At 41.9% G+C, this 16,920-nt stretch overlaps 1 protein-coding gene across 10 annotated transcripts in view; it reads left to right on the plus strand.

Moving 5' to 3' along the window:
- The window catches only part of TPST1 (tyrosylprotein sulfotransferase 1), a 36,575-nt gene that overhangs the window by 8,100 nt on the left and 11,555 nt on the right, over positions 1-16,920 (plus strand). For 8 of the 10 annotated variants that reach the window (XR_004755358.1, XR_004755364.1, XR_004755366.1 and 5 more), the window contains exons 2-3: positions 6,648-7,591; positions 14,092-14,290. Coding sequence is in view for 1 of the 10 variants with exons in the window: in XM_035343307.1 (XP_035199198.1) it covers positions 6,747-7,591; positions 14,092-14,290 (1,044 nt within the window). In the remaining 9 variants the exon portion in view is untranslated. Of the gene's footprint in view, positions 1-220; positions 242-2,620; positions 2,768-6,647; positions 7,592-14,091; positions 14,291-16,920 lie in introns of those variants that run through there. The other 2 variants (XR_004755363.1, XR_004755361.1) reach the window with 2 other exon arrangements.

Consider the following 16,920-nt stretch of genomic DNA (forward strand, 5'->3'; position numbering starts at 1 on the left):
GAGAGGAAATTATATTCAAAACTGGTGACTCGAAACAAAATGCAGATGGGAGGATAATTACTTAAGAGAACTTTCCTTTCCTTGGATGCAGTTGTAGAAGGCTGGTTATCGACTCTTCAGGCATTTCTGTGCTGGAATTGGAACCAGTTGAATAAAGGCTAACAAGTTTTTGTGCGTGGTTTGATTTTGCAGAAGGGACGAACCTCTTACAGTGTCTGTACCTCAATCTTTTGAAATAATGGTAAGGGCTTTTGACCTTTTTTCTGTTTCAGCGCTCCTGACACTTGGGCTGTGGGACATCTGCATCACACAGGAACCTGGTTGTCTATTATTTCTTTTGTGAGCCGTGTATTAGGTGACTTTGGTAGTGTTTCCTTGCTACAGAGTACATGGCAGCGGGAGGTGGCACCTCTGTATAATAGCATCTAAAAGCTTTTTGCAGCTGGGTCTTGTGTGTACAGCGTGAACAGGGCTTGGAAGAAGAGTGGCTGAAGTCCAGCAGCTAAAGAGCCAGCCAGCTTTCCTTCTTGCTGCCTTTGGGGAAGCTTTTATGGGTATGTTTCTGCTTTTTTGAGCAAAGTGGCCTTTGGAGAGCTTGGCAGCCAGGAACTGTTGGAGCTCCCTCTATGCAACAAAGTGCTAAGACTGGTCCAGATAACTGCGTCGGAAGAGCAGAGCTGATTGCATCTCTCTCACTGTCTTTGCTTACCTTGTTGGCTTGGAGGTTAAGCAGATGCAAGGCAGCTAAATTGAGTAGCAAAAAATCCTAAACTGCTGTTATCCCTTGTCACCCTCTTCTTCTGCTTCTGACTATAGAAGCAGAAATGAAAATGCTGCTTGGGCTTGCCAACGTTCACCATGTCGGTTTCTTCTTTTCCTCTTGCTCCTTCTCACTTTTTCTGCAGTTAATTACCTTCTTTAGCTGTGCTGCTGACAAATGATTGTTCTCTAGAGGTTCCCTTAGCAGATTTGTGCCACAAGCGGTGGCTGTTAGGGCTGAATCCAGCGGTCAGACTGTAGTTGTTTGTCTGAGAGGCGATGTCTCTGGAGCGTGAGAGTTTTCTGTTACAGGAATCTGTGCTTTGGACCATGCTGCACCGAGGGTGTCACGGCCCCAGGGACCAAGGGATGGAGTAGGGAAAGAAAATCATAGGAACATTGTTGGTAAGAGGACGTAGGGATAAACTGTAAAAAGAGCTTGAGGGGAAAGGCGGCTTTCTGATGCCATAACTCTTGATTCTTCCACTCACCGCTGCCCAACGCAGGGCAGATGGTACAAGGCTTTGAGGAGGAAGACTGAAGCCTGGTGGCCTGTTGACACAGAGCTGAAAACGATCTTTCTTTTCAGCAAAGTTCTTGAGTAGTGTTTTGGTCAAATGTGATGCGCATTTAGGTGGATGCAGGACGGGGCACATTGCACAGAGATCGAGCGGTGCTCCTGTACTTGCTGTTCCAGAAAGATCTGGCGCTCAGGATGCGAGCCAGAACCTTGAGAGGTAGAAGGTCAGGACAAACTAATCACTGAAAAATGCTTTATGTATGTCTTTGAGATGGGTGATGCAAGTGTTGCTGTCCTGTTTATTTAGCCTTGGAAAAAGCCGCTGGAAGGAGGTAGGTGATGGTCATCCCTCTTTGCAGTCTCCCAGGGGAAAGTGCCTGCTGGAACCTGGGAGGGCTGCTTCGTACTGCGTGGTGATGGACGATCTTTTCTTCCCCAACAGGGACTGTTTCAAGCAGCGACAAACCCCAAACTGTTTTACCATAAAATGCAAATGAATGAATTCCCTCCTTACTAAGCTAAAATCTTCAGCGTTTCTTGGGACTTTAGGAGAGTAGGTCTTGAGCTACTGCAGATAGGGGCAGGGGGGAGGAGGGAGCTGGTGTTAGCAGAGCAGGGAGACAAAGCAGTCATTTTGCTTTGTTCACATCTTCTTGGGGCTGACTCATCGGTCTGGCTTTTCTGGAAATAAAATTCAGTTACAGGCACTTTTAACTCAGTGCTTAGTTGCACTTTCTTGTACTGAAACCTGTAGATCCAACTCTGTTTTATTTTTTGCACTTACATTTGCTGGGCATTTGGTTTAGTCTGTCTTTTGAAACTGGCTGCTAAAGGCCTTCTCCGTCATCATAGTGATCTTCAACTTCTGACTGCGGTGTTTTTTCTCTCGTTTTATTATTTTTATTAAGAATTGCCTGTGCTTTTAGCTGGAGTGGCAGCTTGCTCTCCTCAGGTCCCAGCAGGTGAAAACCCCACCATTTTTCAAAGCTCTCCTTAAACACTAGCCAGGGACTGCTGATCGCCCTGCTGTGATTTTCAGACGCCGTCAGTTTAGTTGCTGTTAACAGCAGAACATTAATGACTTGTAATAATTCTTCAGGTTGACACTGATGCGATCCAGAGTGCTCACTCATGTAGAGGAGGGAGGAGGTGGAGTTTGTTGATTTGTGAGCTGCTCGAAGGGCAGTAACTTCCATATGTCATACTTATCTTGAAGAGCTTTATGTGTAACCAGGGGCCCGGAAGGGAGCTTGCTAGCTTGTAGAACAGATCGGTTTGCTGAGAGGTGCCTTTCAGTCAGCTCCTGTTGGATTCCCGATGTACGAGGCCCTGGCCTTGCTACGCTTGGCGGCGGCTGCGTGCTCCAGGTACTGCTCCCAGGCAGAAAACAGCACGGAAGGTCACAGGGCAGCTTCAGCCTGGCTGCTTCTGCTCTGTCAGCCTTTGGCAGCGTGGAACGTAGCAAAAGTTGCTGCACCAGATGAAAAGGTTTGTGGTTGATTGGGGTGTGTGTGTGTGTTTTTTCTGTTTTTTAAAAAAAAAAATGGTACATGGATTTGTAGTTTTGTACGCGAGTGGTCAATACTTAATGGTAATTTAGGAAATTTAGTCTGAGTCTGCAGCATGTATTGCATTTGGTGCTGGGATCACGCTGGGAGTGAGCCATCGCTCCGCCTTGCCTGACCCGTGGATGGGGTGTTCCAGCCTGCGTTCAGCAGGCTTTGCTCTGACACTGCTGCTGCTTCAGCTCTCTTCTGATTTTCACAGTGATATTCTAACATAAATGACCATAGTAAAGCAGTTAATACACTGAGAGGCTTTCCTTGGTGATCAGCTACCTAACTTTTGCATTTGGGGAAGATTAGGGGCTTCAAGGGATAGGTTTTTATTTGTTTGTAAGTCAAAGAAAATCTTTGGCTTGGTGTTTTGGTTTTTGGATCTTGGGTTTGTTGTCTTTTTTTTTGAGGAAATGAGATTTATGGCATTTACTCAAACTGAATAATGTTGGGGGTTGTATAAAGGGTAAATATTTGCACATCTTGTATGCTCTGCAGCAAAATCTGTTCCTGTTGCGCTAGCTCTTTCTGCAGAAGACTTTTAACTACATCTTTACTGTTTCAAAGAGCATTCAGAGAGATTCTGTGTGTTATTTGCTGGTTTTAAGCAGCACAGTTTTCCTTCCCTAATTGAAAAATAAGGTGTATGTGCCAAATCTGCTCAGGAGAGAGACTTTCTGCTTTTCAGTGCTGTGCAGCTATTGACTGAACTGTGTGTGCATGCACATATTTTGTGTGTGTATATATATACCCTTTTTCATTTTATTTTTAGTGCAGTTTGGAGGGTGTTCACTTAGTTTTGGGGGATTCTTTCTGCAGATATCCAGAAACTTAAATTAAAGCCAAGGCCAGAGGCTGGCAGGTGGAATGGAGTTTGCTGTGGTGGAGCACTGCTCCCACAGGCGCCTGCCAGCCCTCCTGGGCAGCTTCACCTGTAATGAAACTAGCTGAACCATAAATTCCAGTTTCTTTTTGGTTAAAAAAAAAAAAGACTAATAAGCTGAAGTTCGAGTGGTGTATTGCGACAGTCACCGGCTGGAATCAGCTTTGTCAGCACCACAGGGCCAGGACCCTCACAGCGCTCCCAGCCGCGTGGCGGGGAAGGCAGTGCCCAGGCAGGGGATGGCCGTGGGGGTCTCGGCTTGTGGATCCTGTCACAGACTCTGAGCTTCTAGTGGAGGAAACACTTCAGTCAGTCGTGTTTCAGAGCGGGGTCGGCATCAGCGTGTGCTCAGGGGTGTGTCGTGCGTTGCTGACAGAGATGGAAAAGCGTCGAGGAAGCCAGTCCTTTAAAATGTTGGCGGTACCTCAGTCCTTGGAGTGCTTGGCAATTAAAAGCATCTGTGAATCATACTGTTCAGTGAGTTATTTCAGCCCTGAAAAGAAAGCTCATATTTAAAGTATCAATTAGAGTATGAACTTCATTTGAATTTGGAGAGGAAGAGTCAGTTTTCAGACTACTTCCTCTCAGAAAACAACAGAGTACAGGTAAAAGAACAGTCTGTACAGTAACTGTTACGGATCGAAAAATAAAGGTACAGGGTACAGGTTGGCATGAACACAGCAGGGCACCTGGGCAGCTGAGGTAGCAGTTTTAGGTAAGCCAGGGCTTGAACATAATCCACTGGTGTTGGCTGCAAGTCATGGCGTCTTCCTAAGTCCTTCTTACAATGCCTACGTTGGACAGTGGACAGCTCTTACATCTTTTGTTTCTACCTAAACCTTTTATTTGATCTCACGTACACGTTGGCAAGTGATCTAATTAAGTCTTTGATTCTCTTTTCATCTGTAAAAATAAAAATTGCATGCAAATAATGCAATTTTAAGGAGTCCTCAATGAAAAATATCGTCAGGGAAAAACCTCGTTTTCATTTTACGTGTCTTAGGGTTTCAGATTATCTCCTTATTACAGCTTGGAAATCTTTTAGAATAATAATAATAATAAAGTTATCTAAAATATTTAGGAATAAATGTGGTAGCTGTGCAAAGCCTTCCATTATATTACCCGTCTGATTTGTTTCGGATTCTAAGTCGTACTGTCATTGCAGAAAATAGTGCCATAGCTATTTGAAAGGAGCGTACGGGAGAACAGTGGTGGCTCTTGTTGTGGCACGTTCACTTTGTTTCACAGTGTACTGAAGTGTTGTCCTGTCACTTGGTAATCGTAGCTGCTTAAATTGTAGAGCAGGGCGTGAAATTAAAGCCATCTTATTGATACCTCGTGAAGTAGATGAGTGGTCATCCTTGTTCTGCCATTTTTCCCCGTTGTTTTGTAATAGTTGTGGGGGTTTAAAACAAACTGTGTGACTTACATGTGACACTGTAGAGACGGAAGGGAGATTATACCATGACAAGTAGGTAAAACACTTTTTTAACAGTATGTATTTCTACTCCATGCCATAAATACAAAATAACTTTAACATAAGCTCCATGAATGCAGGCTGCCAGGATGGCTTAGGAAGCCAAGTTGTCTCACTGGTATTGCCACTTGACTTTGGATTTGTCACCTGGGTACTCGCCATAAAGTTCTCTGTGAAATCACAGAGTACTAAAATTCTGAACTTCCGAGTGTTACATATTGTTTGGTGGGGGAAGACTCGTGTTGTCATACCAGCAGAAGTGCGGACTTACCCAGATGAAGTAGAAGCTGAAAGAAATAGCGAGCTTACCAGCCCTGCTTAAAAGGAGCACAGACCTTATCTGAAGGTAGAAAGCAGTATATACCTATTCTGGGAATGTTTTATTACATGCAAAACTTTAATTCTTTTTGCTGGTATGCTGATGGCGAACAGGATTGGTTCTTCTTTCTTCCCAATGTATTCAGTTTTTAGTATTTCAGCTGGAGATCAAAACACTGCATAAGATGTGGGGGGAGGCTGGCTTGTTTTCGTGCTTTTTAATCAATGGTATGATGAATAATTTGGTCTTTTTTTTTTTTTTTTTTTGAGAAAAATATCTTTAAGGAAAAAATAGTAGGTGAAGAAAACAAAGAAGGTAGGATGAAACCCCTGGTTTTCTATATCTGCTTTGCATCATCTCAATACTGGGATGGATTAAAACTTTTAAGTCAGCATGGGTTGACTCTTTTTTGTTATTCAAATCAAGGCTGTTTTTAGTTTTGATCCTAGTCAACCTTAATCTTGGATTCTGTTTATAGTTTTTAATGGTGATACGTTTCTTTCATCAAAGCTTCTCTTGAAATTAAAATTGAAATTTACTTGTTGCAAACTATTTTTCTTCATTGCATAAAGCCCATGATCAAAAAATGGAGAATCTCACAGTCAGGATGGTTTCATAACCATGAAATGTCTTCTGTCACCTCCTGTCCTCTGGAGGAAATGGAGTGTGTCGGGCAATGCAGAAGATAATGTATTTATGGGCAAATGTGAAAGTAGGCAGGTTTTGTGTTTTGTCTTTATTTTGCCTGTAAATCCTCACTTAGCAAAGAAAGGTGTTTCCTTAAGAGTTGCTTTTTTCAGTTTGTAGAGTTCCATATAAATAATGTCTTTCCTTGACTGAAAAGATTAATGGTAGTTATCTAGTGGTGGAATTCCTTTAAATATACTGTTATAATGCATCAGAGAACTATGAAAATAGTAATTATAATCACCAATCTCGTTATGTTTTGTGTTGCTGCTATAGGTAAACAAGAATACTTTTTCTTGTGGGGTATTTGTGTTTAGACATTGCATTTCATGGATTTAATGCAACACCAAGAGATTATAATTGCATTGAATGCTGTCAGGTATTTCTGTTGCTGATTCATCATGTAGTTCTTAACAGTTGTTTTTTTTTTTTTTTTCTCTCACCAGACATTAACTTATTTTGGATTAGGATCTCCATGGCACATGAACTAGAAAATAACCCAAACTAGAAGGTCTCGTTATTTTGACGTGACAGACATTATCAAAATGGTTGGAAAACTCAAACAGAACTTGCTATTGGCATGTCTGGTGATCAGTTCGGTGACAGTGTTTTATTTGGGCCAACACGCGATGGAGTGTCACCATCGAATAGAGGAACGCAGCCAGCCTGTGAGGATGGAAAGCGTGAGAAGCACAGTAAGAACTGGTTCCAATGTAAATGCCAATAAAACCTTTGCTTACAACAAAGACATGCCTTTAATATTTATTGGAGGAGTACCTCGAAGTGGCACTACTTTAATGCGTGCCATGCTTGATGCCCATCCAGATATTCGGTGCGGAGAAGAGACGAGGGTAATCCCACGAATTCTGGCAGTTAAGCAGATGTGGGCTAGGTCAAGCAAGGAGAAGATCCGGCTGGATGAAGCTGGAGTCACAGATGAGGTTCTGGACTCGGCCATGCAAGCATTTCTATTGGAAATCATTGTGAAACATGGAGAGCCTGCACCGTATTTGTGTAACAAAGATCCTTTTGCTTTAAAATCCTTAACTTATCTTGCTAGAATTTTCCCCAATGCCAAATTTCTTCTAATGGTACGGGACGGTCGTGCATCTGTACATTCCATGATATCTAGAAAAGTCACAATAGCTGGCTTTGACCTGAACAGCTACAGGGACTGTTTGACCAAGTGGAACCGTGCTATAGAAACTATGTATAACCAGTGCATGGAGGTTGGTTTTGAGAGGTGTATGCTGGTACATTATGAACAGCTTGTATTGCATCCTGAAAGATGGATGAGAACTCTCTTAAAGTTTCTTCGCATCCCGTGGAACCAAGCAGTGCTGCACCACGAAGAAATGATCGGAAAAGCAGGCGGTGTTTCTCTTTCCAAGTGAGTATGAGCATACTTCTTTTTATTTCATACCTTTTTAAAAGGTAAAATAGTACCTTTTGCAAAAGTCTGCTCATAACTTGGTTTTGGTGTTAAGTAGCTAGTGGTGTCTTGGAAAGCTGATTTGTAATGCGCATGCATGCAAAATAAGAATAATTGTTAACTAATGATTTTGAATCTCTGGTAGCACCCTCTGAACAGTTGTCCTGATAACATACGTACAGAGCATGTGAACTGGCACTTAGTTTAAGATCAGTGTAACTTGAATTTGGACATCTAATATCAGCCTTTCTTCCAATATAGCTTTGCTTTTCCTTGTGCCCTAAATAAACCTGGACTGTTCTTGTCTAGACTGGCATTATTCATCCTAGCAAGATCACCCATCTGATTTCAGGAACTTAATTATTGTTGTCAATGCAAGAATGGCTCTCGAGTCGTATTTGCCAAGAACGTACTCTTCCAGGAAACTTGAGAAATTGTTCCAACAAAATAGAAAGCAGAATTGGCCTGCTTTTCTGTTGGCATGTGCTCCTAAAAGGATGTACACTCTGAATAAAATTAACCTTGTTGTAGGCAAATCTCTCGCTATTCTGTCACGCCATCTGTGCATCTGACCTAACTACTTTCAGAGACTGAAATCTAGCTCTACTTATAAAGATTAAGTATTGTGAAAGGAAAAAAAAAAAAAAAAAAAAACACCTTTATTTATTCTCTTATTAAACTGCTAGTTCTTCTGGTTGTTCTGCCAGTTTTACAGCCAAGTTTTTGAAGTATGGGAGTTGGTTGGGCGTTTCAATGGGGAAAAGGTGTGAATGCTTGAGTCTTTTTTCTTGTTATGACAGATCTATCTGCCAGATTGCATGTCACTTTAATTTCAAAAAGAAAAATAAATAAAAGGCATATTTTAGCAGCAAGTCGTCCTCGGTTAAATTCCTTGGCTTCTGCATTTTGAGTATTCATCACCAACTGAGTGCTTTAGAGTAACAGAGGTACCTTGCATGGCCAGCAGTGTGAGCTGGGTGGAGACATGTCAAACTGTTGAATGCAGAGTGATTATTTTTACTTTTTTTAAAAAGCTTTGAGAAATAAAAACTAGTAGATTTTGTTTAATGCCTAGGGAAATGGCTATTGTATAGAATTCTTATTATATTGGAAAGGAATATGGTTGCAAGCACATCATAAATTCTGTTACAGCTATCAAGAAGGCATCTCAACCCTTTTTTGCAGTATTCTTGTTAGCAGATTGAAGCCTTCTGATAGTGTAACCCTGGAGCAGCGTACTCTTGGATGTCTCTGCAGGCTGTGTCTGTCTGAAATTCTCTTCAGTTATCTGCTTTATGTTACTGCTTCCCCGTGGCAGCTGAGGGGGGAGTAAACTTATTCTTACTGCCATAAAAAGGTGGTTGCCAAGTTCTGTTAAGTGTCCTGTAAAATCACTATGCAGAATGCCATTTCCAGTAAATTATTACTGCCTTACAGCTTCCAGATTTGTATTTGTAAAAATTAATGGACCTCTAAACTATAAAACTCAGTAGCCTTATCGAATTTGCTCAGTTTCAAGTAGTATTTCGTGCTGAATCTGGTGGAATGAGATGTGAGGAGTTGAGAATGTTTGTTCATGTCTCTAAAAGTTACGGAAATACAATGTTGAAAGTAAAACGTGGCTTTGTGAATATTCTTGAATCAGACTTTCAAGAAAAGAAACTCAAGGAATTTCAGGACAAACAGATATGAAAATATTCTTATTTTTGTGACCCTCAAATCAGTCTGTTCATGGAATTCTTGATGTTTTTATCATCTCTCACTAGGTGATACGTGAAAATAATTTATTATTTCAGAAGGCTTTGGCAATAGGGAGAAATGGTTTATTAATGTTATGTCTGTATTGTTTCTGTCTAATCAAATACCCTTGAAATGCAGGGTGAGATTTGTTTTTCGGTTGCAAGAGACCTTTATAATTTGATAATGACTTCAGTGACTCAGTCTTTTGAGGCCTGTAGGAAAAAACCCAGCGAATATGAAATTCTGGAACTTGGATGTCTGTTCCGTGTACGTACACAGCACTAGCTGTGCTTGCACGAGGGGTGCTTGAGGTCCCCAGTTTGATCCCCTTCAGCTCCTCACCTCTCGTGTGCTGTCGGGTGCCACAGGCCAGGGCTGCTGCATGCCGGGGTCCCTGCCCAGAGCAGGGGTCCCAAGGAACACATGCTCCTTGGAAGGGTCCTGGCTGCGTAGTTTACCCTGAACTTCAAAGGCTGTGCCACAGCTTATCAGGTTTTGACAGCTGAATGCCTCTCAGCGGACTTGACAGAAGGAGGATGCAGTTGTGCTTGGCTTGTTCTCAGCTGCAGCTGAATTCTTTATGGCCTTGGGTGTGATGGGCTGTTAAGTTCCAGGCTCAGGTTCCATCCAGTCTTGTTCTCTTATGGCTTAGGATTTCTCTTTAGGCTTCCTGGGGAATCCTCTGTACTTCATAGTGTGAATATTGTCTTCTTTTAGCTGAAACAACCAAGTCTGGAGTAGCAGAGCTCTGTATTTAGGCTACTAGCTTTCTCCCACCTGACTTCCCAATGGAGAGTGCTGCAGATGACCTCAGATAATGTGAGGAAACCCAAAACAGCAGTGTCTGCTACATACAGCTCTGTCTTCTGACAGAGCTGTACTTCACCACATGCCTGGTAGCAAATGCTTCAGGCTGTTCCGTAATGGTATATTAAAATCAGATCGCTCAAATTATATTGCAGCTTTCACCGGCAGGAAGAGCACGTTATAAGCACCAAATCATCTCTACTTGAATGTGACCTTAAAAGATACCAATGCAGAGGCCTAGCCTCTGTAGCCTCGTAGAGAAAGTAAGAAGACCTAGATAAAACTTACTCCCCCGCTGGCTGCAAGGTATTGGGTAGGGTAGAAAGCCTCAAAAGTTGAGTGAAGAATGAACTGCTATCAAAACCCTCAAAGGCTGCGGTATGTGTAAAGACTTGAGAGAATGAGCAGAGAAGCCTGCCTCGGTCATCATCCACTTGGCTCTAAGACTTTCAGACCTTTCAGACTTCTCGGATCCGTTTGGTATCCGCTTCAGACCCGTGACACCTGCTCAAATGAGGTCCAGCCTCGGATGCCCGGAGGTGTTATAACAGCTGGAGGGTTTTTGAAAAGAAATGTGATGTTTGTTGTCTAGGAATACTTAAAACCACTTCACGAAAGTGACCACAGTATCCCTAAGAGATCTTTGCAGTGATGTTATATGCAGTAACAGAAATCAAATGTTTAAGAATGTATTTTTAACTCATCTGAAATCAAAACTCTGTCAAATGCAATCTGTATGAGATTGAATGAGGCTCTAGGTCAGGGCAAGGTGCTTTGTTCTCAGCCGTGTCTAAAATGTACGTGTTTCTTATTTCTCTTCCAGAGCTAAGCTAGCCACCAAGTGACTTGCAGAGCCCTTCAGGAAGCGAGCTGACTCCATTTGCTCTTATTCCAGACTCAGACTCTCTTATGCAGTAGTCTTTTATTAGCACCATTAGGAACTGGGCAGTTTGTATTTAAGATTCTGACTTCATGTCTTCCCCTGGCTGCTCCATTTGAGGAAACCATTGGCTGTCGTCATTTCTTCTCCTGTGTTTGCTTAGTAATCCCTGATTTTTATTTTTGCTGCTGATCCAGCCCTAGCCTCGCTGTTGTTCTCTTTTACTTGGTATTTCCCCCCTCCTCCTCCTTGTTTTCTTTCTTACCCAGCTTGAGAAACACTGCAGGGGTTTTAAGGATGTACACCGCAGACCTTGTAGTAGTGCAAAACCTGTTGTTTGAAGTAATTGCCAGCGTGGCTGTTCCAGGAATGTATGGCCAGGCTGCAGGCTGTAACTGGTATTGTTAATGTAGCTCCGGCATTTGCCTCCTAACTGAAAACAGCTGCAGTGACCACTGATGCAAAGAAATGTCAACCCTTTTATAGCAATTTCTATTAGGCTTATTACGAAAATAGCTGTCTAGGCAAAATTATTTCAGAATACGCTGGTTTTAATACATACCTTGCTTTTGTCTTATTTTAGTACAGATGTAGAAGTATGTAGGGTTAGCCCTGCGCTCCGTGCTACCAGCTGCTTTCAGAGCTCAGATGGTTCCTGCAGTTTTGCAGTGGAACCTGGCAGTACTGCCAGGCAGCATTTGCCATGTGCGCACATAATCAAATTTGTCGAGACTTGGTATGGTTACTTGTTTTTGCTTTGTTTTTTTTTTTTCCTTTTTTGTGTTTTTTTTTTTTTTTTTTTTTTCCTTTTTTTTTTTCTTTCTCTCCTGCCTGCTCTCTTCCCTCCATATTCCTCAGATATTCTTCTGATCTGAAGGATCTTTTCTGGTAGTTGTGTTTTACTTTTCTTCCCCTCCTAAGTGACAGGACAGTAAAAGATGTGAACAGAAGACCAAATGTGCTCCAGCATATTTGGAATGAGTGCCTAGGAGCAGCTGAGGCTGGTTGCCTGTCTCCTGCCACCAGGAAGTGTTTAGTGCTGAGCTTTTTGTTACCCAAGACTGAAATGACAGTGGCGTAAAGCATGAACATTTAAGTGTGCTTTTACTTCAGAACAAGGCATCCTGACCCCCGAATCCCATTCTGAGTTCTTGCCTTTCTTTCGAGCTACTGAAAATGGTTGAGGAGGGTAAGGCTTAAATTCCTGTGGTTGTCCTACATTTTTTTGTTGGGTACTTACTCATCGGCTTCTGTTCAACACCTTTTTGCAGCAATCTGCGAAGGCCCTGCTTGCCAGGATGGTTCCCCCCCCCCGGTGACCATTTCCCTGTCAGGTTTGTTGTTCGTGCTGGTCATGTTTGAGGCACTCCAGCCCCTGACCTTCCAGCACTGTGTGACTCACTTCCCTTCTGTATCCTGGAGAATTTTAGCTATGATGACGAGTAAAACTGAGTAAGAGATGGTGTTAAGATGAAATTGAGCTGATGACTGGTGGACGTGCGTATGTATTTGTAACTTAAAGCTTTCATCGCACAGCGCAGTAAGCACCCGGGCTGGATGCCCCGTACATTTGGTTTAATGCTTGGCCCCTGTGCAAAGATTCTTCAGCCTCTTCGTGGACTCGTCAGGCTAATGAAATAACTGATCACGCTTGCCACTTCTGAGAGCTGTATGACTTCAGCTTCAGGCTTCTTGTCTAAGAAAGTGCTGGGAATATTTAAGGAATGTTTTTCTCAGGATGTGTTTTCTCATACTCTGCCTGCTGAGTAATTCTGAAGAATTAGCTGCTCGAGCACTACATTTGAATGGCAGTGTTCTCATTCTGCTTTCGAGTATACCAGTTTTGTCTTCTGGGTGGTAGAGTTTTTTGTGACTGAAGTTCTTCATGATGTAAATGATGCCCAGGAAGGGTGATAGCTGCAAGTGGCTGTGACAGCTGGATGCTCAGCATCAGACTGCATGCAGGTTTAGCCAGCCAGCAGGAGCTGCTGGCATAGTGGTGTACCTTACAGCACTACTTGCAGTGCACACCTAAATATTCCTTTAGGCATCTTGTATCTACAGATCTGAAGTTAGACTGCCTTAGAAGAAAGACAAGCCCTGATATCCCAAATGCATGTACATTTTTTTCTGAGTTCAGAAGAAAGCTTGGAGAGCCTTAGATTACTCAGCCTGTTCTGAGTGCTGCTGGCCTGTTTCAGAAATAAACACAGTGAGGAGGTTTTTTCTAATCAAAAAGAAGGAAGGACCATGAGAAAGCAAATTGATGCCAGATTTCTTTAAAAGCAAACAAATCCCACAAACAAACTAGGGTACAAGAACAGAAGACTTGAGGACAGCTGATTAAATGAGCAACCAATCAGTTATTTTCTAAATAAGGTACATATGACACTTAAGATTATTCACTTGCCTTTCTTTAGGAGCTGTGTAATGAACAAACTCTCGATCACTTATAGGGATGGTCATGAAAAATAGGACTGCAGTCTGTATCTTTGTCACCTTTTTTTATAAAAGCGTCTTTCGTTTGAGATTTACATTAAGGTGATGTAATGCTCAAAAGCGTCTCTGGAAATGTTATTTGTCCTATTCAAAAAAAAGGAGTTTAGTCACAGTATGACAGGGAAAATAAGTGGCACAGGGATTATAGTTTAGAATACAACTTTCAAGAGCAATTAAGACAATGAAACAGCTATGTGGGAGTATGTCAGTGGGAAAACAGCTTTATATGTAGGTGTGTGCATGCTTTTCACTTAGCAGATATTTGGCTTTCATTGCAGTCTTTATGTAAAGAACTTGCTTCAGCACGCTCTCTGTGAAAGCCTAGAGCAGCAAGCATGCATGGATGTTGTACCAATTATTCTTCTTTCAGCTGTACATAGTAAAATTGCACTTCCCCCCCACTCTGTAGGAACGTGAAATGCTGAGAGGGAAAGAAGGGGGGGGGGGAAAGCAAGCTAAAAGTCTTACTAGTAGGAAAGGATCAGACATTAGTTGGTAATACAAAATAAAACCTTTCTTTCTCCCTCCACAGAGTTGAAAGATCTACTGATCAAGTAATCAAGCCAGTCAATGTGGAAGCGCTGTCGAAGTGGGTTGGGAAGATACCTGCTGATGTGCTGCAAGATATGCCAGTGATCGCGCCCATGCTGGCCAAACTGGGCTACGATCCCTATGCCAATCCACCAAATTACGGGAAGCCAGATCAAAAAGTTGTGGAAAACACAAGGAGGGTAAGATATTTATGTGCATTTAATTTATTTACCAAGTGGATACGAGCTATAGAGCAGAAGATTCTTTTTGAAGTCCATTCCTAATACCTTTTTATACTTAAGTGGTTTGTTTTCCTTGTTGAGTGGGGGAGAGGGAAGACTTCTGTAGGACCATGAGCGCTGAAAATCTGTCTCCTGTTTTTTGTGTTCCATTTGGTTCCTCTTCCTTCCTCCCAACCCCAGGCTTGTGCTGTGTTCTGTGTGTAACTCAGCCTCTTGAGAATCATCCAGATAGTTTTGGAAAAAAGCTAGCTTTCTCGCCTGGTCATCAAACTTGATCCATGAGCTCAGCTTCTTATAAATGAGGGTTGGCAGAAGCTCTTTCACAAAATTGTTCCCAAATACTTGGTAGAATTTGAAAAGTGACCCGTGGAAAATAGCCCAAGATGACCAAAATGTCAGTTTTTCCAATTCTTTGCTGTCCTTTGTAGAACAAACAAAAGATGCAAGAGGGTCTGGCGCTGATTAACCTAAACATGAGGACTTTAGTCTGAGCTTAATGTTGCTGGAATTTGAATAGTTAGGCTATACAACTGTTTATCCCTGGAGGTATCCATTGAAAAGCTTATTACCATTGTTTGAAATAAGACTAATTAACTTTTCAATTCTGTTCATTTGAGAATGTATACTGTATTAAAAGAAGGTGACTCTTGCTGCTGCAGCAAAGTCATCACTGGAAAAATTGAACTAAACAATGTGAAGGAACTGTCACTAGCCTTCTGATATTAAAAATTGGTCCATGTACTTTGCTAATGGGCTAGATACTAAAGAAAATTGCATTTTGTGTGGACTTTAAACATTTTGTATTTTTTCTTTTTAGGAGTCCTCTCTGAGAAACTTTCATTAAGCATTTCGATGGTAGAATTTTAATAGCTGTTAGCTCAGAATGAAAGAGGTTACCCCCTATTCTAGAAGAGCTTATGGCTAGTGTTTTGTAGGTTTTGTGGTACTTACTGTTCTGAAAGGCTCATAGGCAAGCTAACTCTTCTGCACTCAATTCAGCCCAATTGCAAAACAAACAAAAAACAGTGTTCAATACCTCTTCAGAGAGCCTTGAAAACAAAATCCTCAAATACCTACTAAATATATACTGAAAATAGTGACTGGGATCCAAATTTATGTTGCATTTCAGTAATTTAAGGTTGATTATCTCTCTTCTCTGTGCAGGACAAACTCAGTCTAAGTTGTTAAAATTGTACAAATTTCAGTTGCTAACCGTTGGGTGGCTTCTTGAAATGTATTTTATTTCAAAATGCAAGATAGAAATAAAAGTGATAGACAAATCCACAAACACCCCTTTAAAAAATTGAAGCCTAATTTAAAAGCCTGGAGTGTATTTTCACAAGTCTGCTTTGAAGCATAATTTGTTTACTAATGTTTAAAAATGGTGTTGAAAAACTGGAGGCTATTGCTATAAAAGCTGATCCACATATTGCAAACATATGGAATGCTTGTTAATATCTTGACTGTCATTTAGTATTTTCTTACTTACAGCCCTAGTCTCAAGATAGCTTTTGAAGTATGTTGCTAGTTTGTGTAGTACCCAGCACACATTTTCCCTAGCCACTTGTTCTTTAGCAAAACAACCTTGGCATATATAGTTTGGATAAAACAGGGGAGAAGAGGTGTCCTGAAGTGAGATGAAAATTAAAAGCCAAAAGGAATGAAGATGGCTAAAATTTAGAAAAGACCCTTTGAAAACGGAGAAATCTAAGTCTTTCAAAATGTGATGTACCTCAAGGAGCTTTTTGAAATGATGGCTGAAATGCTCCCTGGGTTGAGTCTTAATTTGGATGGCCTGAATTCTTCCCTGTGCTTTGTTTCCCCCAAGCTGGTTCCCAGCAAACTCCTACCCCAGCCACCGGTCCCATCTCCATCGCTGATTGTCCTGGTGTCCTGAGTCCCTAGGGTGTCAAGGCACAAGGCTTCCCAGCTCCCAGACCTCTTTCCTCATTCGGTTGCCTCCTTTTTGGGGCAGCAGGCTCAGAAGCCCCCCAGAGGTGTCAGGCTTCCTGGCCATCTTGCATGGGAAACTGCCAAAATGCTGGTTTTAATGCGAGGAGGTTTTGAAATAACTAATACTCTGCTTGGTCATCAGTGGGAGCTGACTCAGTTCTGCAAAATGCATTTTGTTTAGTTTCCCCCACAGCTTTCTTATTTTATTTTATTTGGGGTTGGGGGGCAGATATTTCAAAACATGCTGTGTTTAAGGTGGTTGGGAAGAGCAGGAAGGGGCCTGGGATGTGGTTGGCCCATTGCAGACAGCACATGCCACCATGTGGATTTCCACTTCTCTTTCTTGAACATACACTAATTTATTTCTCGCTACCGTAGCTTAGAGAAGAAGGTGTTTATCAAAAAGAATTGTATTTCTTGATCTAGATTTCCTAGCCTTTGGGAAATAGGAGCTTGGCAAGTCGGGTGTGTTACTGCATTCTCTCTCAGCTTGTGAACTTGTAAATTGCTTTTTGCTTTGTTCTGGCTGTCTCTTCTTAAATTTCTTCACCTGGGTTGGTTTTTCAGAGTTTTGTACTGTATGCGTTGTTGGAGATGAAGCTGTCCAAATAAAATATTTCCAGTTCTTCTTCAGT

The sequence above is a fragment of the Oxyura jamaicensis genome, chromosome 19 (genome assembly GCF_011077185.1).
Source record: "Oxyura jamaicensis isolate SHBP4307 breed ruddy duck chromosome 19, BPBGC_Ojam_1.0, whole genome shotgun sequence".
Lineage (NCBI taxonomy): Eukaryota > Metazoa > Chordata > Aves > Anseriformes > Anatidae > Oxyura > Oxyura jamaicensis.